This window comes from Eptatretus burgeri, chromosome 15 (genome assembly GCF_056783735.1).
Source record: "Eptatretus burgeri isolate ZD-2024b chromosome 15, Ebu_testis_v1, whole genome shotgun sequence".
Classification (NCBI taxonomy): Eukaryota; Metazoa; Chordata; class Myxini; order Myxiniformes; family Myxinidae; genus Eptatretus; species Eptatretus burgeri.
The window spans coordinates 47,085,468-47,108,863 of NC_140975.1; the positions used below are offsets into that span (position 1 = coordinate 47,085,468).

The 23,396-nt window shown below is 46.0% G+C and overlaps 2 protein-coding genes across 4 annotated transcripts in view; one reads left to right on the forward strand and one right to left on the reverse strand.

The window, feature by feature from the left end:
* The window catches only part of TMEM94 (transmembrane protein 94), a 169,887-nt gene extending 159,550 nt beyond the window's left edge, over positions 1–10,337 (reverse strand). Inside the window, exon 1 of the mRNA XM_085858417.1 lies at positions 10,219–10,337. The gene's annotated coding sequence lies outside the window, so the exon portion shown is untranslated. The remainder of the gene's footprint in view (positions 1–10,218) is intronic.
* A 17-nt stretch (positions 10,338–10,354) lies between these two features.
* LOC147012116 (growth factor receptor-bound protein 2-like) overlaps positions 10,355–23,396 on the forward strand; it is a 90,900-nt gene continuing 77,858 nt past the window's right edge. The window contains exon 1 of one of the 3 annotated variants that reach the window (XM_085858415.1): positions 10,355–10,403. In XM_085858415.1, coding sequence (XP_085714541.1) covers positions 10,392–10,403 — 12 coding nt within the window. In that variant the 5' untranslated portion in view covers positions 10,355–10,391. Of the gene's footprint in view, positions 10,404–22,779; positions 23,002–23,396 lie in introns of those variants that run through there. The other 2 variants (XM_085858416.1, XM_085858414.1) reach the window with 2 other exon arrangements.

Consider the following 23,396-nt stretch of genomic DNA (forward strand, 5'->3'; position numbering starts at 1 on the left):
GTCCATACAAGTGCTAATGTGGGGGCCAGTACACACCCCTGATGAACTCCAGTAACAACTGGAAATAAATCGGAGATGGTACCACCACATCTCACAGCACTCTCAGTACCAGAGTAGAGTTCAGACATCAGATCGATCAGTTTTGGTGCCACCCCACGAAGACCAAGAATCCTCCAGAGGGCATCCCGATTCACTGAATCGAACGCTTTACAGAGATCAACATAGGCTGCAAGCAGCCCCTGCTGAAACTCGCGTCTGCGTTCGGTGAGGACCCGAAGAGCAAGGATACGGTCAATCGTTGACCTCTTTGGTGTAAAGCATGACTGCTCTGGATGCTGGTGCTCAAGCAGATGGTGGCGAACCCTATCAAGAATGATCCGAGCAAAGACCTTGCCCGGCACTGAGAGCAGCATCACCCCTCGGTAGTTGTTGCAGTCTTGGCGATCACCCTTCCCTTCCCAGAGAGGGACAACAAGGCCCCTCTTCCAGTCAGTTGGGATGATGCCTGTGTTCCAGGCAGAGCACAGAACTGCATGCAACGACACGAGTGCAGCATTTCCACCAGCCTTGAGAAGTTCAGCATGGATGCCACAGATCCCTGGAGCTTTACCCCATTTCAACCGATTCACCACAGCCTGTATTTCCACAAGCGAAGGTGGACCACAGTTGATTGGAGGGTCAGCAACAGGGATTGTAACACCGCTGACGTCCAACTCGACAGCTGGTGGATCAGCCTGGTACAACCGCTCAAAGTAACCGGCCCAGCGGGCCTTCACTTCGGACTCCTCTGTCAAGAGCCTACCACCCTCTGCTCTAACTGCAGTACACCGAGGGATGGGCTTGGATGAACGCAATGCGCGAATTCCCCTGTAAGCAGGATGAAAATCACTTGATCAAAGGTGATGCTCTACCCCCTCACAGATTCCGTGCACATCAGCCTCCTTTTTCACCCTTTGTGCAGGTGCAGTTTTGCACCTCAGCTCCCTGACCAGCTCAGCTCTGCCATTCAGCCTGGCACTGCGACTCTGGTCAATGGTATCCAGTGTTCCTTGAGAGACAAAATTCTTATTTGCCCTACGTTGAGTTCCAAGACATCCACCGGCAACATCAAGGACGGTGGTCTTGAAGGCACTCCAAAACTCTTCAGGACCTCCAAAAGCACCCAGACTCCTCAAATCTCCACTCAGATTGTTCGCAAACTCCTCAGCTACCCTCTCATCCGTGAGCTTGCCAACATCCAGCCTAGGCTGGGATGGTAACATTCCCCTGGATTTAAGGTGAAACTTCAGAGTTGCTACAAGCCGGTGGTCAGTATTGAGGAACTGAGCACTCCGGTAGACCCTGCAGCGACCATAATCGAGCACGTGGCCAATCTCCTTTGCCTCACCACCAGCGTTGGAAAACCAAGTCCAGTGATGAGCTTGTGGGCGGTGAAACCATGAACCGGCCACCCTATGTCCATGACTTCTTGCAAAGTCAAGGAACTTAGTGCTGTTCTGGTTCATAGTTCCTGACCCATGGGGACCAACACACGTCTCATAACCATCCTTTTCAGTTCCAGTCGATGGATTGAAATCCCCCAAGACTAGAAGTGTATCTCGTCTGGGGCACTGATCAACCACAGATTCGAGTGTAGCGTAGAATGCATCCTTCACGGTGAGATCACTCGCCTCAGTCGGAGCATAAACAGAGACCAGGGAAATGACACCTATGGAGTGACGAATCCTGTCTCATAATACGCGAGTTGACCAGTGTAACCTCAATTATCATTGGAGTCCGCTTATTGGACACAGCTACAGCAACTCCTTGGGAATGGTAACCATAAGCGCAACCAGACCAATAGTAGGTGTAACCACCCACCATGATCTCACCGCAATCCTGTCTCCGAACCTCAGAGAGTGCTGCAATACCGATGTCCAAACTCTTGAGATCAGATGATCATCCTCTCTTAGGGATAGGACATTCCAGGCACCCACCCGAAGGGACCGCCTCAGGTTAACCCAAGGAGACCGCCATCTGGTGGACGACACCTCAGCACCACTCCGACACACTCTTCCGCAATCTGACCCGGGAATGTTACCCCGTGGTTTCCCTCCTATCAAAGATTGGGGGTCCCGAAGGCTTTGCCCCAATCCCGTCATCCGGTGATGAGGCTGTTTGTGAGCTGCCCTGCGATGGGAAGCTGCACAGGCGGTACTCCCACGGAGTGGGTTTTAAGATTTCTTTACGTTTTTGTGTTTTGCGGAATGAAGGGTTTTACGGTGGCCAGAGTGCAAATCCTGCCACCAACCTTCTAATAAGAAGTAACCCAACTGCAGTAGGACATCCGCAGACACAGTTTGGCACTAGATATGGATGGCCGTTGGCTCACAAGGAGCTCCTCCGCCCTTTGACAGGTTTTGTTTGTAATCCTGCTGGGTGTCCATATCCAAACAGCCTCATCACCAAAAAAAACCTGGTGGGGGAGACTGTTTAGTCACCGACAACCCGACCATGGAACATGTTAGTGCAGGTTTACATGATACCTGTAGCAAGTCACAGATCTAATCTGGCCTGACACCTATTGAGATATGCTAAGGAAAAAACAAGAGAGATCTGTAAACCTTCAGCAGCATGCAAAAAGTGATGAAAATTTATATATATATATATATATATATATATATATATATATATATATATATATATATATATATATATATATATATATATACAGTATATATATATATATATATATATATATATATATATATATATATATATATATATATATATATATATATATATATATATATATATATATATATATATATTGTAGTTTTCCGGCGTGCCGGCATGCGAGCGACCGCTTTTAACCAATCGCGGCCGCGCGCCCACCGACCGTGGCAAACCTTGTCACAGCTTTCGGATCAACGCCGAAATCCAGCTATGGGTGTGTTTTCAATCATACCGTAAATCAGCCAACTATTCTGTCCGCGCGCGACAGGATCCGATCGCCGAATTGTCGATTTACCTAAGTACGCGCGCAGACAGAAATGCCAGGGATTTGCTTGGAAATGAGCCGCTGAAGCAGCTCGCTCCGTTTGCGATTTGCCAAGCAGTGTATATTGCCAAGTCTCGCAGGTCCGATTACTTTATCGGCTATTTAAAAGCCAGCTAATATCCCGAATGCAATACGGCAGCCCAATCGAGGGAAAGGACACAACGAACAGGTCAACATTCACACAAGGACATTTATTTGTTGCACACGTATGCAATCAAACACGTATGTAATCAAACACGTATACAATCATGCAGGAATAAAGCAAGACGAAGAACTACAACTGTTCTATTTATCATGTACACTTATGACAATTATACTTAAGGACATGGCACCACGACATTCGTACAAAGAAAAACCCCAGGAGAGGAAAGGGCAAGAACTGGACCTCGTGGGCCTTTAATAGTTCACGGAGCTGTGAAGACAACAGGAGCTCCGAGAGGCCGTGCCGGTTACCTGCCACTTTCGTGGTGACTCGCTGGTTGACCCTCGACGTTTCGTAGACACGGCAGTTGGCACTGCTCGACTTGGTTGGCCCAAGCCCCGCTGTGCAGCCTAGTGGTTCGGGCCTAGCCGACGACGCCTCCAAGGAACGAACGGGCCTTTGCTCTTTCGAAAGTTGATGCTCTTTTAAGAGCCCGTCAGTTCCTTAGCGTTGGCGATCTCTCTCCGGCTCTCCCCACCGACTTGCAGTTCTGCGCGGCACGGCAGGCTGGCTGCGCTCCAAGCTCCGACTGCCCTCCGCTGGACTCGAACCCTGGCTCCAAGCTCCAGACTTCCACTCTCTGCAGCTCCCCGACAGACTCCGAACCCCGACAGACTGCTTGCTTGGCGTTCAACGCGCCTTTATATCGGGTCCGTGAGTGAGGTCTGATCTTTCACCTCTCACCCTTCACTCCTCGCTGGCTCCACCCCCTTTTGATCTGATTTCGACGCGAAGCTCGGAGAGAGTGGACGTGGTCGAAATCATCAGCTCCCGCATCTGTCGGCGGAGATGCCGCTCATCCGTGGGATTTGCCGTGGTTGGCGAAAAGATGGTGGCGATGTTGTGGTTGCTTTGTGGTGGGGATGGCGTGGTTGTTGAGATAGTGGTTGTGGTTGGTGCTCTGGTGGTTGTGGTTGTTGAAGTAGTGGTTGTTCCAAAATAAAGATAGCAAAAGAATAATGGCTGACTCAAAGATCACAACCCGGTCACACGAATAAATCCCTTTAGACCTCGGTGGGGAAATCTAATCTGAACACACACTTATCGACATAACTGATCTCTGGGAAGCCTGAATGGTGTTCTGTGAATTTCCACAACCGTAACAATATATATACATATATATATATATATATATATATATATATATATATATATATATATATATATATATATCTAGTCTAAGGATAACAATGCAGCTGCAGCTGTAACAAGCACGTGCAAACAAGCAGGCACAGGGACAATATGAAAGTTGGTTGCACAAATGGGGAAAAAATGGAATGAATAAGTGGAGGTGAGAAGTGAGTCTGGACTTGAGAAGTTTCACAAGGGGTTAATTGGCAAACCGAATGCAGCCTCCATAAACCTGGGGGGGGGGGCGTCAGGTTAGGTCAGGTATGGGAGTATGCACCAGAGCAGCGCGTCCACTTTCCACCGGTACTCTACAAGCCTCCGTCTGACCATTTTCCTGGCAGATACCTGGCCCATCTTCATCCCCTTGATATGCTGATGAAAGTCGTCCAGATGGGTGAGGAGCACTCCAACAAGCTGAGAATGAAAGCTTTGTAGGTGGATAAAAATTGAGATATGCCAAGGAAGGATTTTGTATGACGGAGGATGCCCACTCAGCGACTGACTTTGTAGGCCAACTTACCGACCGATGTGGTTTGCCCAAGAAAGATCATGGCTAATGGAAAGGCCCAAAGGTTTGGGTGACTGAACCTCAAGAGAATTGCTAAGAAAACAGATGGGAGGGTTTACCAGATGGTCTTTTCAGAGACAGAGTGGGAGTAGAAGATTTGTCAGGGTTGAAAGCGATATTGCTGCCTGCCGATCTGAAGGATGAGGATTGTTCTGGCAGAGGATGGCATCATCAGCGAATAGATAAATGTGCATTTTCCAAGAGAGTCAGAAAGATCGTTGATTAAGATTGGGAATAAAACTGGGCCCAAAATATTGCTTTGATTTATTTCAGCCTTGAATGTGATAGATGATAGGATCCTGTTGAGAGCCACACGTTGGCTGAGGGAATGGAGTAATTCAGTAAACCATGTGTATATGCAGACTTGGACACCATAGGAAAAGTGTTTTGAGAACAAGGTGGGGTGCCAAAGTGTATCAAATGCTCGAGATACGTAGCGAGATGGCCGTGATCTCATGTCTGATATTGATGGCCTCTGATCCATCTGATCCATCCATTGTTGGGAAAGCAGAAGCAGCATGTCCAATGTAGAGTGGCTTGGTCTGAATTCAAATGGAAAGTCTGAGATCAGCTCATTGGAGGAAAGGAATGATTTCATAAGAACTGCGATTACGGATTCCACAACCTTGCTGATCATTAGAAGCTGATAGATCTGTCGTTGAGGGGATCAGTTTTTGCACCGTATTTATATAAAGCAAGAATGTTGGCCGACTTCCAAGCAGATGGAAGATGACCGAAGAGAAATGGTATGGTGTACAAAGCAGAAAGAGGATGTGCAAGAGCAGTAGGGCAGGTGTTGAGGACACATGTGCTGATGTTGTCCAGGTCAGTTGCAGAATCAGTTGAGGGTGCTGGAAACTTCACCTTCTCAAATGAAAGACAGTTGAAGAGTAGTTGAGTGCATCTAGGTCAGATAGGTACAGGGATTGAGGGGTTAGGGACACAATATTTGGAAGCAAACACAAAATTGAGGCAATCAGCCATACTGACTTGCACAGTCATCTCGGCACCATTTAACGTGAGGGAAAGGATGGTGGAGCAGCATACTTCGAGCCAGTGATTAACCGCATCAAAAAAAAAAAATTAAAAGCTAAATTCCATCTCAAAAAATAAATTCCGTTTTGCATTATCAATGTAAGAAGCATTTGTTTGTGCACTTGCTTTGGAAAAAGTACAATTTTCCTCGAGTCTCCAAACATAAAATCCTCCAGTGTATTTTGCTGGCCCTTAGCCGGTGCATTGTGCCATCAGGGTGACAGAGACGTGGGGGGGTTGGGGGGGATAATAAAATTAAGATAGAATTATAAATGGCTGCTCAGGAGAAAAATATGCAAACCAGATCCTTGGGACATGGCACTTTAAACTGAATTAATCTTGATTACAATGTCTATGTCTGTTAACCTACAAAGGAAGTATACAGAAGTAGCATTATGTACATGAACATAAACACACCAGGGTTTTTACCCCACACAAAGCAAAAAGCAGGATTGAGCAATTGGTTCACTTTGTAACTACCTGCACCACTGAAGGTGGATCGAGGTTATGTTTTCACACTTGTCTGTCAATCTATCTGTTTGGCTGTGAGCAGGATATCTAAAAAGTTGTGGTTATATTGGGACAAAAATTTGGTGGACAGGTTGTGTGCCTGACAAGGACAAATTGATTAGATTTTAGTGAAGATTCGGATACGAGAATTTATTGTGATTCTTCACCATTGAGCACCAAGGTTTTACTACAAGCACAAAGGACACATTGACTCGACACGTTTGTGGATATCGAAAATTATTCGCCGCTCGAGTTAAATCGTACCGCGATGTAACCTGTACACAGTACGAATCTGCTGGTCAACTTTCAGGTGGGATGTCACCGTGAAGCGTGAAGGAGGAGATATTGACTTTTAATCACAAAATTACCTTTATAAATCGGAAATCAGAAAAAGATACATCATATCTATTTTGTAGGGTATCAAGGGCTAGATTAGCATCGAGGTGGTCTGAATGTTTGGGTTTCCCTTTACGGTCTGGATGCAGATCCAGCCTATCAGTGGGGTACAAAACCTAAACTCTTCAGCCTGGCAGAGGTATGCGCTCCATTGAGTGCCGCTATAGTTTAACCTCCCCTATAGCACAGGGGAAAGCTTATTGCTGTTGAAGGGCTTGTTTCCACAATTAGCAGCCAAATTTTTTTAATGGTACCACAGAGTTTCTAAGACCCCAAGGAGTACTGATACACCAATTAGAAATGTATTTATTTATTTCTCTTCCTGTAGCACTCCAAATTTCCACTATATCAATTTCAGAGCTGTATCTCAGAGCTGGCTAAGACTTTTGGGATGAAATATTGCATCAATAATGAGAATAGAAAGTACAGTACATGGGGTTGACAAATTTTCACTTTGACCTAATTTTAAGGTCATGACCAATTATCGTAATTTTAACATTTTCCACCATAACTTGACTGAGGTTTGGCCAATCGGGACGAAATTGCCCTCTCTAAATAGCGTAGAACAAGTCACATCTACGCTTAATTTACATAATTCCCCTCAGAGTTAAAAGTCAAGGTCAAATAGCAGCCTGAAAAAATAATAAAGCATTTTTAGTCATCGCTCAATTTTGCCATTGCAGAATTTCAAAGACCGCTTGGCCTTCCAAGATGCTTTTGCATCATAATGGTACAAGTTATCACCTTTTGTGATCATAACTTGAATAATTTTCCTCCAATTTTGATGACGTTAAGTTTTATGGATAGACTGTACATGAGGCCAAATTTTCTTAATGTACAATCTGGTCCTAAATGTTGAAGGTCAAGGTCATATGGTGGTCTGAACAAAATATGGCCATCATTGGATCACAGGCCAAGAGCAAGTTATGGGTGATGGTCAAGTGTAAGCCTCCCCTGGTCAGAGCAGATATCTAATTAAATTGAGACATTGTAAGAACTGCAAGACATTATAGTTATGTCTGTGAATTGTAAGGCGGCTTGATGGAACTCGAGTACATACTTGCTTGTACACATTGTTAGTTTGAAACACCGTACACGAATATAGATGAGCTAACGTGAAGAGTTACCATTTGATAACCTCTCTCACCTGAAGGAGAGCAGCAATTTCTCATTCTTCACCAAAAAAGAAAATTACCATTCTTTCTTTTAAATAATAACCTCGACACCTGGTCAGAACATCAAGGACACTCGGCTATCATAAAGCCAACCACGTGTTCAATTACATATACAGGGTGAATCATAAGTCCCAGGACACGGTTTTAGCTGCTTGCACAAGATTTGTTTATATTTATACGATGTATTTACACTGTTTTTGTTTTTTGTTTTTTTTTATAATACAAAAAATAGGGCTGTGCATCCTGAAGCTCAACTGGATCAGGAGCAAGTCATTCAACCCCCCCCTCCCCCGGGACCCCCTCAGACCATCATTTATTTTTAATGCTGTGAACAAAATTAGTACAACACGGGTGATGAAGGTTGTGGTCGTTTCATTGAAATTGTGTGTTGTTTCTAAGAAGAGAGCAAATACCGATTTGGGGGGGGGGGGTGCTCAAACCGCCAATAGACTATTATTTTGTTTTTTTAATGCTGTAAACAAACTTTGGAACATCATGGGTGGGGGAGGGCTCAAACCGCCCAGAGACCATTATTTTGTTTTTTTTAATGCTGTAAACAAACTTTGGAACATCATGGGTGGGGGAGGGCTCAAACCGCCCAGAGACCATTATTTTGTTTTTTTTAATGCTGTGAACAAACTTTGGAACATCATGGGTGGGGGAGGGCTCAAACCGCCAATAGACCATTATTTTGTTTTTTTAATGCTGTGAACAAACTTTGGAACATCATGGGTGGGGGAGGGCTCAAACCGCCCAGAGACCATTATTTTGTTTTTTTTAATGCTGTGAACAAACTTTGGAACATCATGGGTGAAGAAGTTTATGGTCAAGTTTCATTGAAATTGTGTGCATAGTTTCAAGAGAAAAGAGCAAATATAGATTTCATTTTTTTTGAGGGGGGAGGGGGGCAGGGGGGTCAATAAAACCCCCATAGACCCCTTTAATGAGCACAGATTTTGAAGTGGTTAATTTACTTTGGTATGAAGAAGGTTGTGGTAAAGTTTCATCGAAATCATGTGTGTAGTTTTAGAGAAGAGAGCCAATATCTACTTGGAGTTGGGAGGGGGGGGAGAGTCAAACCTCCAACCCCGTAGACCCCCTTAATGAGCGCAGATTTTGATGCGGTCAAGAAACCTTCGTCACGTATCAGGTATGAAGTTTGTGGCCAAGTTTCATCAAAATCGATTGTGCATTTGGTTTAAGCGATCATGACTGAAGTGCTTACGGACTGACTGACTGACTGACTGGCTGGCTGACTCACCTACAGATACTGCTCGATCGCATCAGCTCACCAGACTAAAGCCCAGGTGAGCTTTCTATTGAGTGCAGCCTGCGGCTGCTGGTTGCATCGTTGGTTGTGACGCGGCTATGCCGCTGATGCAGTGTCCCCCTTACCAGTACACTGGTACTCATTTTGCCGACCTCGGAAGGATGACAGGCTGAGTCAACCTCCTGGTGTATATTAATTCAGCGGCCAACGGGGCTTGAACTCGGACCCTAGGATCCCAAGCAGCCACCCTAACCACCAAGCCAACACCAGGCTTCCCAGGTGAGTTAATAATACATTAAACCAAGATGTGAATCGTCAGATGCAGATCATGAAAACAGGTGGACAGCTTGTGACAGACTGCTGCAGCATTTCGATACAATCCCTAAAAGATCAAAGGTCAAAGACATGTTTCGTGATGATTGTAATTGTTGTATTCCTGTAATATTTTATTACTCCTTTTATATGTAACACACACACACACACACACACACACACACACACACACACACACACACACACACACACACACACACACACACACACACAATCCGATTTCTGAAGTGAATTCATGAACAGAGAAAACATAAAACGATGAACGTAATCACCATAAAACCGACACCCAGGCCCTGACATCCGATCAAGGACCAGAGACCGCGCCAAGCTTGACGTAACAACCAAGGCCGGAGAGAGCTGCTGCCTCGAAGAGATAATTTAACCCACTGGGTCACACCCGCAAATCAATCCTGTTTCACAGAGATATTAACCCAAAATAACACGTTGCCTGGTGATACGAGAGAGATAACGCAATCGCAGAGAAACCCTAACAGCCAAATGACGACGGCACATTCAAAAAGGCGCCAAAATTATTCACGTGTTACAGGAATCACGTACCAAAAGAAAGTGCATCGTTTTAGTCTCTCCTCACCATCTCGAACGGCGATTCCTGTGCCAGCTGAGGCATGTCGCATGGCGTGCTCCCATTGGCTAAACGCGCGCGGACTTCAGTTACATCAGTTCTTATTGGTCGACTGTACGATGCGCTTCCTGTTTGAGCTGGCGAGGTTATGGAGCGTTTGGTGATATATATTTGTGGCTGTATCTTTATTTTTATTTTTTTTATACTATTTCTAATTAAATCCGAGGATTTGTTGATGTTTTCCTGAACAGACGGACGGGATTAGTTTAAAACGTTGAACCAATCAATGCCCATGGATGGTGTCATGGTTCGAGCATCCGCTCTGAAGTTCGGGGGTTCGAATCCCGCGGCCGAGACGTCCGAGTCTTTTTTTTTAATGTCACGTGCTGCATGCTTGGTTGACGCTCGGCGATTATGAAGGATTAAAGGACGTATAACCACCATAGGTTGGTAATAATGGCGCGGGTTGTAAAGGGTCGAATGGTCTGCATCGAAGCTCCTCAGGGAACTCATTACCCTCGCCTGAGGAGAGGGTATCACGTTTGGGTCCGTTTGTTACTTACAAAATCAAAGATTTTTCAGGTCAGGTCGGGTCACGTCAGGTCGGGTCGGGTCACGTCAGGTGAGGTCACTTCAGGTCGGGTCACTTCAGGTCAGGTCGGGTCACGTCACGTCAGGTCGGGTCACGTCACCTCAGGTCACGTCAGGTCGGGTCAGGTCACGTCAGGTCAGGTCGGGTCACGTCAGGTCAGGTCACGTCAGGACGGGTCACTCAGGTCAGGTCGGGTCACGTTACGTCAGGTCGGGTCACGTTACATCAGGTCGGGTCACGTCAGGTCGGGTCACGTCACTCAGGTCAGGTCGGGTCACATCAGGTCACGTCAGGTCGGGTCACGTCAGGTCAGGTCACGTCAGGTCGGGTCACGTCAGGTCAGGCGGGAAAGTATGACTGGAGGGCAGCGCACCATGTGGTCCTATCATTGTTGGAACATCAGGCTGTCTTAACTCTCTTTCAATGTATGGACAGGTGGTGATTGAACAGCTTCTTCGTCGAGTCCGTTCCACACGTTAACCAGTCGATGTGGATATGGAAGACTGCAATCCTCCAGCAGCAGACCGCAGGCTTGGTCAGTTCCCAGGAGTGAAATCCTGACTGAAACAAGGCGGTTCTTCAAACGAGACTTGGAGTTCCCCCATTCAGGATCCGGTAGAGGGTGATGAAATCTCCTCGAGTTTGTCTGTCATGTTGTGACAGGACGTGTCGGTTCGATAAGCGGTCCTCATATGAGAACCTAGCCTGGTGTTGGCTTACTGGTTAGGGTGGTGGCTTGGGATGCTAAGGTCCTGAGTTCAAGCCCCGTTGGCCGCTGAATTAATACACCAGGAGGTTAGCCTGGTGTTGGCTTAGTGGTTAGGGTGGCGGCTTGGGATCCTAGGGTCCTGAGTTCAAGCCCCTTTGGCTGCTGAATTAATACACCAGGAGGTTAGCCTGGTGTTGGCTTAGTGGTTAGGGTGGTGACTTTGGATCCTAAGGTCCTGAGTTCAAGCCCCGTTGGCCGCTGAATTAATATACACCAGGAAGTTGACTCAGCCTGTCATCCTTCCGAGGTCGGCAAAATGAGCACCAGTGTACTGGTAAGGGGGACACTGCATCAGCGACAAAAGCCACGTCCCAACCAATGATGCAACCAGCAGCCACAGGCTGCACTCGATAGAGATATGAGAACTGTGCTTCACTTCTTACCATCCTCGAAGCGCATCGCTGAAAACGATTAAATATCTCTCTTTCCCACTGAAGAAACGGCTTCCACACCGGCTGGCCGTATTCAAGGTGCTGCAATGTTTCAGCAAAAGCACCGCACCCTTCGCGCCCTGTCTGCGCGCTGGTGCATTGTGACACCTGCATACAGATTCCCAAATCGACAATCTCTGTCGCAACCGGCAATTCAACGCCATTTCGCCAAAAGGAGATTGGGACCATACTCTGTGCAGAACATTGGTGCTGCCTAAGCAGTCTCCTTGACTATTGGGCACAATCCTGGACACAGTATACCAGCATTCTGGCACTCATTTTGCCGACCTCGGAAGGATGACGGGCCGAGTTAACCTGGTATTAATTCAACAGCTGAGCAGGATTTGAACTCGGGATCCCAGGATCCAAAGCCCACCAGCCTAACCATTAAGCCAACACCAGGCATGTTTTGCCTATAGACAATGGTGGAACTTTGGTGCCCGATGTGCATTGGTTTGCATTTTGCAGGATTCACCTGCATTTGCCATTTGACGACACACCTTTCGATGAAGGAAAGAATGACCACGAAGGCGGTCATTGATCAAGTTTCATTTTGATGTGATCAATACGCTTTGGTCCGTCACTGGTGATTACGGATTCAAGTCTTCAGTCGATTTTGTTATTGTCTGTCAATCGCCTGCAGGTCACAATTCTAAACCGATCTTTGTGAATCTTTACCAATTTGTAGAGGAAGTCTCAACTGAGAAGCTTGTTCATCTTGATGTCAAAAGTCATGTTGATGTCAGATTTCTAAAATCGTCATTTTTCATCCGATTGACTTGAAATTTGAACAATATTTGCTTCTTGCATCACGAAATTGGGAAAGCCACTTTTCGAGGTCAAACGTCAACTCAAGGTCAAACTTCTAAAATCTGTTTGTATCTGAAAAATTGTCAATTTCCATCCTATTAACTTGAACGTTGAACAGGATTTGTATACACCATCACTGAATTGGGAAAGCAACTATTTTTAAAGTCAAAGGTCAACTCAAGGTCAAACTTCTAAAATCATCAATTTTCAACTGAAAAATCATCAATTTACATCCTATTAACTTGATAGTTGAACAGGATTTGCATATTGCGTCACTGGATTGGGAAACCAACTATCTTTGAGATCTAAAGGTCAACTCAAGGGCAAACATCTAAAATCAATTTCAATCTGAAAAATAACAAATTTTCATCCGATTGACCTGAGCATTGATTAAGATTGTCAATTTTAATCTAAACAAAATGGACAATTTTATGTTTCCATGGCAACCTGTGGAGAGGGGGCATGGATTTTGCAAGTATCGTGCTTTTTTTTTGTTTGTTTGTTCGCACAGAACTTTAGTGTTTTTCTCCGCAACTGCTTTTCGGATTGAGACAAAATTTTCACCATAGGAGCGACTACTTATGTAGAATGTTTTATTGATAATTATGATGTCATAGGTCACGTGGTGTCGCAGCCATGTTGGAAAAATGGAAAAACTTTTGAACTCTGTACCTCTGAAACCGCACCAAGGCAAAAATTGAAACTTGGCACGTGGCAAGTACTACTAATGGCGAATAAGTGTGATTTTTCTAATGACGTCATAGGAGCCTTCGTTATGACGTCATAATTGCATATGTAAAATGCTACATCTGATCAGTATGAATATTTTTGAGGGTCATCTAGGGATAAAATGATCCACAGAAAAAAAATTTTGATGACGTCATAATTCACACATTTCGGCAGCCATATTGTTTAAAAATATACATATCTTCAAACATTTTCTCTGAAATGGCAGAACACATCGAGTTGAAACTTCACACGTATAACCGCCTTTCCATGAGGAACAAAAGGTTCACACATATGATGTCATAGGTCACAGGGTTCGGCAGCCATATTGGATTTACCCTAAAACCTATAAAAAAAATCTTCTTCAAAACAGCTGGACAGATCGAGGGGAAACTTCACACAAATGTTCCCCAAGTCTTGGGGATACCAGGGTATTCACGAATAATTGATGTCACTTGGTCTGGCAGCCATATTTGATTGAGCAAAAATCTTTAAAAACTTCCTTCTCTTGAACTGCTTAATCAATCAATATGAAACTTCACAATTATGATCTTGTAATAGAGAATATATGCCGGATGCATTTCGACTTGATCGGATGCATGGTGTGGCAGTCAGAATTATTTGATTTTTTGGATATGGGTTCTTTTTGTTGTTTTTTATCTTTGAATAAGACTCACTTGGCTGTGCATGGATGGGTTTGAGGCCAGACGAGTAGCAGCTGAAATATGAATCCTATCCAGGTTCCTCCTGATGACTCCATCTTTGCTTTTAGTTTTTGCTTGTTTGGGTTCCTTCTGATTACTCCAATGCAGTACTGTACTTATTTGGTCTTCCATTTTTTTTTTTTTGTATACCTTGTCGAGACTCGTATGAGAGCTAACACACAACTCACAGCACGGGGGGCATGAGACAAGAGAGGCGGGAGTGGGAAGGACAAAATAGTGGGGAACAGAGACATTAGGAGATCTGTGGAAGGAAGAGGGATGGGGTGCGGAACATGGGGAATACAAGATGGATATTACAGGGACTTTCAGGAAGGAAAGCAGGGAATTTGAAGGAGGTGGGCTTGGGTGGATTATCGGGGGTAGAAAAGGTCGAGGATTTGGATGGGGGATGATAAGAGGTGGTGGTGAACAGCTGTTTTGAAGGCCTGGAGGGAAGAATGGGATTGAAAAGAGTGAGGGAGTTTATTCCAAAGGTGGGAAAAAAGAGGAATGAAAGAGTGAAGGTGAGCAGTGATTCGTGATTTTGGTAGTTTTACCAGAAGGGGGTTGTTGGCGGACCTTGAGCGCCCTGTGGAAATGTGGTGGGGACAAATCGCAGAGAGAGCAAGGGGGGCTGGAGAGGAGACAGTAGAAACCAAAGACCACCGACCAAGCTGCGGTGAGAGAGTGAGAGGCCCAAAGACTCAGCCTCATCGCGGGAGATGCCAATGATCCGAAATGCCTTGGTTTCCACAACGTGAAGCCAAGAAAGGTGGGAGGCAGGAGCACCAGCCCAGAGGGGAGAGCAGTACTCCATCAGGCTGCGGATGAAAATAACCTGCAGTTCTGGATCATCCTCCAGCAACCATCAACGAGCACATGGTCAATCTCCTTTGAAACACTACCAGCGTTGGAATACCAAGTCTAGCAATGAGCTTGTGGGCGCTGAAACCATGAACTGGCCGCCCTAAGTCCATGACTTCTTGCAAAGTCAAGGAACTTAGTGCTATGCAGGTTCACAGTTCCAGACCCATGGGGACCAACACACATATAACCATCCCTATCAGTGCAACAAGCAACGAAACCGGTCAGGCAGCTGAGGGTGTGTGTAGCATTGGGATTCTCTTGTGTGTACTATTTGTGAACGTCTTTACAGCTGTGGAGGAACTCTGGGAAGGGTTTGAAATAACATGGATGATGTTGGATATTGTAAAAACTCCTTGGTATTACACATGACATATTATGCACCCATCTCCATTTTCGGAAAGGAGTCAATGTGCTCGGTGATAGCCTGCAGTCTTTGGCCTGCATGTTTGGTTATGGTGTTGTTTGAATAAACTCGTACGTTTCGTTCAGACTTCTTGAACCTTTAACATGGCGTAGTCGGCAAAAATAACATTCTGTGCAGCTCTGGGCACCATCATCAGCCCCGATCCAAGCTGATAACGGCGAATGGCAGCAGATTGTGTTTCCATTTCCCATTCATTTTCATCGTCGGTTGGAAGGGGATTTCTCACGTTCGTGTCTGTTTAATTTCCAAGTGAGTACATTTAACACACAGACATGCCTCACAAAGAGAACGCTGCGGAGTCTTCTCAGGACCTGACCTTGTTGGTGGCTGTTATGAAGGACATGATGGCCATGCAGCAATGTGCCATGCTAAACCAACAACAGGCTGTGGCTGATCAACAACAGGCACACGTGCAGGAAATAAAACTGTTACGCGATGCCACTGCTTATGTTCACGTTGGTGATGGCGGCATTCCGGATCGTCAAAACACCCCTGAAACATCATCTGTATCTGCTCCCAAATTCTCAGTTAAACAATCACCAGTCTTATCCGAGTCTACGACCTTATGGGATTTCAAGGCATGGAGAGAACAATGGGATGATTACTACCTCATCACACGTCTTGATCATATGCGAGTTCGTGAGCACTTAGCAACTCTCTGGAACTGTCTGACAATGGACATAAGGTCAGTCCCCAAGAATGCCATTGATATCGATTTCACATCGGACATGCTTTCCGTCGAGAATGTATTCACCAGCATCGAAGCACGTCTTTGAGGACAGCAGCACATCCTCCATGATCTGGTTGATTTTCATGAACAGCATCAGGTGGATGGAGAGACCTTCGACTCATTGTGCAGGAAAGGAAATTGCTGCCAATTGTGATCTCTCATCCATGAGTGTCGAACAACAGTTTGTTATTCGGATCATCACCGGCATATTTGATTCAGAGGTGTATCGTAAGCTTATGGCTGAGAGCTATCTCACACTACAACGTACTTTGGACATGTATCGCAGTGAGGAAGCCAGCAGGATGGCTGATTATATGATGTCCAGATGTTAGTCCCGAGCTGTCATGGCTAAGAACTCTCATCGACCATTTTGTCGTTGCAGTCAGTCCTGACCCAAGACCACGAAATGTGGAAATTGTGGGGGCGATTCCCACAATCACTAAGAGAGCTGCCCAGCTTGTGATAAGTGTGAAGTGCACCATGTGTCACTTCGCTTGTGATGAAAATCAAAAGTTGCCAAGCCTGCATGGAAGATTAGACAGTGCACTGAAAACAAGCAACCCCCAGCTGTACGGCGGATTGTTTTGATCGCTGATGTGTTCCATACATTGCAGAGGAAGCAACATTCACTATGGATTTGTGTAGACATTGATGTGTTTGAGGGTGATTATATTAGTATTGTGACGTCCACGGGACTTGAACAGTCCCGCCAACGTAGAATGAGCCGAAACGATGGAGGCAGTTTATTTATTTATAACCCAAACATGGCGGTTCTAATCGCTCTACCGCAAACGGGACGAGGAAGGTGGCACGAGTCGCTTTTCACTGAGTTGATGATGTTTATTTGTTTTTATTATTAACCAGAAATAACAAGACTCGGCAAGAAAAGGGATCCGGGGCGATTCGACGGGATGGTGTGGGATCGGGCGTGGGGAAAACACAGACAATTCCAATGAATATACAATTCTCAAACCCTCTAAGGTGCCAAGTACACACACACACACACACACACACACACACACACACACACACACACACACACACACACACACACACACACACACACACACACACACACACACACACACACAAAACGTAGCTACTTCTGGTGGTCAGGCTGGACCGTGGTGTGGACGCAACTGTCCCTGGATCAGCGTCGGACGAGCTGGCCTTGCTCTCGTCAGGGGGGCGGGGGGCAGGAGAAACCGTGGTGCTGTCGACCTCCTGGTCCTGGCCCAAGTCCGCTCACAGCCGCCAGGGAACCAGTTCTGGTGCCAAATTGCGAGCAGGAGAGGGAGGCAGGTCCGCCCGCCGTTCGACCCCGTACTCCGAGTCAGCAGAACCCCAGAGCCAACCAAGGTGAGGCACGAGGCTCAGCAAGGCTCCAAGACACGATGAAGAACACGATCAAATCAGCACAACAACAAGTACGCTTCCCGCGCAACAGCCTCCACACCAAAAAAACACGATCTTTTTGTCCCGATCTTCTTCCTCTCTCTTTTCGATCCCGAACAGAACCTTTTTATCCTCCCGTCCTCATCACTTCCAATCGAGCCGTTTATTGGCCCACCGCCTTCCGCCAATCGTGATCACGGGGCGGAGCCATCCGCAGCACTGTCCTGTGACGTCACGGCCAGCCTCCAGGGACTACGAAAAGGGGTTTACGCAGACACACTTACCCTATCCCGTGTCCCTATCTAATTACGTGACAATTATCATTTCCCCCTTGAAGAAATGAACATTTACTGGACAACTTATCACCACTGAATTGCTACTTATTACATCGAGATCCTGGTAAACTCGAACAGCATGGCATACCTAATTAAACATCCTAATTACCCTTTGAATGCATACCCCCCCCTCAAACGTAACAGTATTCTGGAGGCACTCCCAGACACCTGGGCTGAGGAAACTATCATCAGTCCTGAAATCCTGCAGCAACTTGGCATGCATCCACATAATTTGGATGATGGCGACGATCTACGATTGTTGAACACTGATGGTGCTTCAATGAAATGCATGGGTACTCTTCACGTTTTAATCTCTCGTGGGGATAAATCTGTTTGTGAAACTGTATATATGTGTGACAGGGTCCGAATACACTCTCTGGCATTCTTTTTGTTGAACGACTTGGTGTGATGCAACTGTGGTAGACCATTCGATGAAGCGGGTTATGTAAAAACGTAGCATGTACAACATTGCATAGTCCGCCGATCCAATGATGACTCACACACCATGTCACCAAAGAACTCCATCACGTGGGATTTCGGTGATGAACCAACTCAGGAGCAATGATCGCAGGTTCCTGATCATCCGATAGCCAAATTCGCAGACGTTTTTACCATGGACGATAGCATCCGACCTATTAAGGGTGGTGCTATGCATATTAACATGAAGGATGACGCAGTACCTTTCCAGCTGTGGAAGACACGCCCACTCCCACTGGCTTGGCGGGATCAGGTTAAGTCAGAACTCGATGACATGGTGAACAAGGGTATCATTTTTCCGATTTGAAGTGAACCTTCAGATTGGTGCCGCCCACTTGCAGTTACTCCGAAACCTTACGGTCGCATTCGCTTGTGCGTGGATTTCCATATGTTGAACCGCCATGTCAAGTGCCCTGTATACCCCCTCATGACATCTGCTGAGGCAGTCTCACGTTTGAAGAATGCTCGTTCTATACTGTGTATGATGCAACTAAGCGATACTGGCAAATTCATCTGGACAAGGCCAGCCATTCCCTCACTGTGTTCATGACACCATGGGGTCGGTTCAAATACTTACGAGCTCCAATGGGCCTCAACATGAGTGGGGATGAATGTTGTTACAGAAGTGACATCGTTCTTGTTGGAATCCAAAATATTGGCAGGGTCGTCAATCATATGCTAACCTATGGACCGACTTTCAATGAGCATGTTCAAGAGGTGCGGAATGTACTTTTCCGATGTCGTGAACACGGCATCACATTGAACCCACATAAATTTCACTTCGCTCAGGACAGTGACAAATTTTGTGGCTACATCATTAATCATGACGGCGCCACATCAGATCCAGACAAATTGAGTGCCATTACTCACTTTCCTACACCTACCAACGTCACCGACTTACAGTCATTCTTGGGTTTGATTCATCAGTTGGACGGTTTTTCCACTGAGATTTCGACTGCATCGGATCCTCTCTGTAGCTTACAGAAGAAGAGATCAGTATTCGATTGGACTGCCGATCATGACAGCGCATTTCTTGCTACCAAACGTGCTCTCACATCATCACCTGTTCTTGCGCATTTCGACCCTTTGTTACCTACGATGATACAGACTGATGCGTCTTGTCTTAACGGACTTGGGTTTGCATTGCTTCAGCGACACGGTAATCTATGGAAACTTGTTCAGTGTGCATCTCATTATCTCAGTGATGTCGAGTCTCGTTATGCGATGATTGAACTTGAAGCTCTGGCTGTAGTTTGGGGCACGAAGAAATGCCACCACTACCTACTGGGCCTACCCACATTTCAGCACGTCATCGACCACAAACCACTTGAACCCATACTAAACACGTACACTTTGGACGCTATTGATAACCCACGTCTACAAAGTCTTGTGAAGAAATTCTCTCTGTGCGTTTACAGCAACTTGGAGGAAAGGAAGCGAGCATGCCATCCCAGATGCTCCATCACGCCACCTGGTGGATAGCCCGTTGCCAGATGAGGAGGAGGCAGAGATACATGTTCAACATCACGAACATCAAGTCATCTTGGCAGCAGCAACGAACGTCGATGATGGACGTCAAGATCATCTACGTGATCCAATAATCGATAAACTCCATGCTGAAGCATGATGCAATGAAGACTACCGTTTACGGGGCGATGCAGTTAATACCGGCTTTTTTGCAAATCGTAGTGAGTGGGACCATCGCCTCAAATCTTACTTTGGGTATGTGATCAGCTATCAATAGATGAGGACATCGTACTCTTTGGTCAGTGCATTGTCATACCTCGGGCAGCACGGACGGAGGTATTTAATGGACTGCACAACTTGCATCAGGGCATGTAACGTATGAAACACCCAAGCTTGACAGACTGTTTATTGGCCAAATATCGACAACAATATTGCCAATGTGACTCACTCATGTCCTGTGTGTCAGGAGCGAATGGCCAGCCTTCATAAGGAACCGCTAATGAGCGATACACCACTGCCGCGGGTATTCGAGGATGTATCTGCCAATTTGTTTTCCCACGCAGGAAAATCGTATCTGGTTTACGTCGACCAACTCTCTCGGTGGCCGTGCATCTATCTATTCTCGCGTGACCCCACATCACGTAACTTCATCCGAGCTCTCCGGTCATTCTTTGTGCATCTGGGTGTCCCAGTTCGTCTTTGAACTGATGGTGGCCCACAGTTTGCATCCTATGAATTCAGAAATTCATGGACCATTGGGGAGTTAACCATAACTTCTCAACGCCACACTGTTCATGCTCGAATGGACATGCAGAAGCAGCAGTCAAAGCCATTACGACACTGATTGCTAAGACTACGTACAACGGTAATCTCGATGACAATGCATTTTGCCATGGATTGCTTGAATGGAATAACAAGCCACGCACATCTGGATGTTCACCGGCTCAGATTATCTTCAGGCATCCAGAACGAACTGCTGTTCCTGGACATCAACGCGCTTTCTCACCACAGTGGCAGATAGCTGCTGCCGGTTGTGATGCTGAGGTATGGTCAAAAACTAGTGCGCATTACGACCAATCGTCCAAGCCTCTCATACCTTTTCGTGTCGGTACAAGATCCACAGACGAAGCGTTGGGACAAAACCGATGTGGTCATCAGTGTTGGACATCACTGGGACTATCACATTAAACTGCCATCGGGCAGAATATATTGGAGGAACATGTGTTTCCTTCATCCATACGTCCCTCGATGCTTCGAGATGGACATTGAGGGCCACAAGCCATCTACTGGTGGAAGCAAGGACAGACCAGCCTCCCACCCACCAAAGCGAGTGAAATTCGACTTACCACTCTGTCGCAGCCCACGTGAAAACCCGTCACCGACGCGACTTGATCTATAATTCATTATGCCTGAACTCTTGCTCCATACTTTGCTTGTGTTCTTGTTACCAGAGTCCAGATATATGGTTATGGACATTTGTTATAGTACTGTATACGTACGCACACTGATTGATTTGTGGGGGTGCTGTTACCTCATGTTAACCTCTTCCATGAGTCGTCGGTGTGAAGGGAAGAGGAGATGTTGAATATTGTAAAAAGTCCTTGGTATATGGATAATATTCACTGACCGAAAGATTCCATTTGTTTCTTCAACTTTATTCCATGCCCAACATGGCGCCTTCCGGCCCGCTCTCCTGGAGAAGTCCAAACATTATGCAGTTGGGGGGGGGTTGTTGTCTCTCTGTGCGCTTACTGTCAAAGTGGAACCAAACAATTTGAATCCATATCAATACGATATGTGACAATATGTATGACGTATTATGCACCCATTTCCGTTTCCGGAATGGAGGAGTCAGTGTGCTCGGTGATGCCTCATAGCCTCGGTCCCGCGTGTTTGGTTGTAGTGTTGTTTGAATAAACTTGTACGTTTAGTTCTGATTTCTTGAACCTGAAACAGATGAGAGGTGTCCAGTTAATCTTTTAATAGCGCATTAAATGTGTTTCCCAGTCGGCCCTTTATGGGATTTTGTGGCAGGTTGCGACCACAGTGCCGTCATTCCTGTTAATACATGTGCATTAACATTCGAACAACCACGTAACACACACATTCAATCAAGATGGGTTTCAAAAACATTCAAACCATTAACACATCAGCACTGCATAGCGGTCGTCTCCCGAATTCACAATTAAATCTGAAAATCCAATTTATTCCTGTAGGTTTCGAGGGGCTGACAGGATGGCACACAGGCACATACACTCGCCTCAAAGCTGTCGCCTGGCTGGGTTTGAATCCCGACCCAGCTATAAACTATCATCCTGGTGTTCCACAGACAGGGTGATTCATCAATATGCGTGCCATCCCTCGGATGGATGTTAAAAGTCCCGTTTTCTAGCATTCATTGGTGGATATTAAAGATCCCACGGTGTCCCCGAAGAGTCGGTGAGCTGTCACCGGCACCCTGACCAAATTACAAATTCCTGTCATATTCAGTCGAATGACATGGTTTGTGAAACTTTAGACTGCCAACAATAATTGCAGATATATATTCTTCAAAATATGCATCATTTGATTGAAAAATGATGTAAATGCAAACTGAATGGATGCACAGTCCCACCGTGCACCATCGGTTTATGGTCACATAGCTCATTCTCACAGCAAAGATCTTCATTTTTCAGCACTCTTGCTTCATTGTAGATCCAACACTTCCATCTCCGCCCGCCTCAACTGCAGGAATCGTTGGTGTGAATTGCGCCAGCTGAAGAAGCACCCCTCTCGCTCACCGCCCCCATCTCTTACCCAGAGGGGGAATTCAAAGGGAAACAGACAGAACGAGAGAGGGGGAGAGAGAGAGAGGGAGAGAGAGAGAGAGGGAGAGAGACTCGTTAACCCGCACACTGCCGGCCGGGTTCGTCGGGAGCTGCTGTGCTCCCTTGCAGCCTCCTCTGCATGCTCTATGGAGGCAATCGCCAAATACGATTTCAACGCCACGGCGGAAGATGAGCTCAGTTTCAGGCGAGGAGATGTTCTCAAAGTGCGTTCCCATGACTATCTTTTCTCTCTCTCTCTCTCTCTCTCTCTCTCTCTCTCTCTCTCTCTCTCTCTCTCTCTCTCTCTCTCTCTCTCTCTCTCTCTCCCCTCCATTGACATCTATGTTGTGTATCAGTCATTGTTTCGCATAGCAGAGATGAAAAAAACTAAATGGGTTTGATGCTGATCAGCTGTTGAAGGGCAGACCAGGGTACAGGTCCCTCTCCCAATGTAGTCATCAAGCTGTGTCGTTACTTGGCAAGTCATGCGTCCATCCATGTTCATAACAGAAAAATGCACGACCAAGTGGACTGATCTCATGGATGCATAAAATAGAAATTCGTGCTTGTGATGAAATTTAATTTGTGCTTAATTGTTCATCTCTGTGCATTCTGCAAA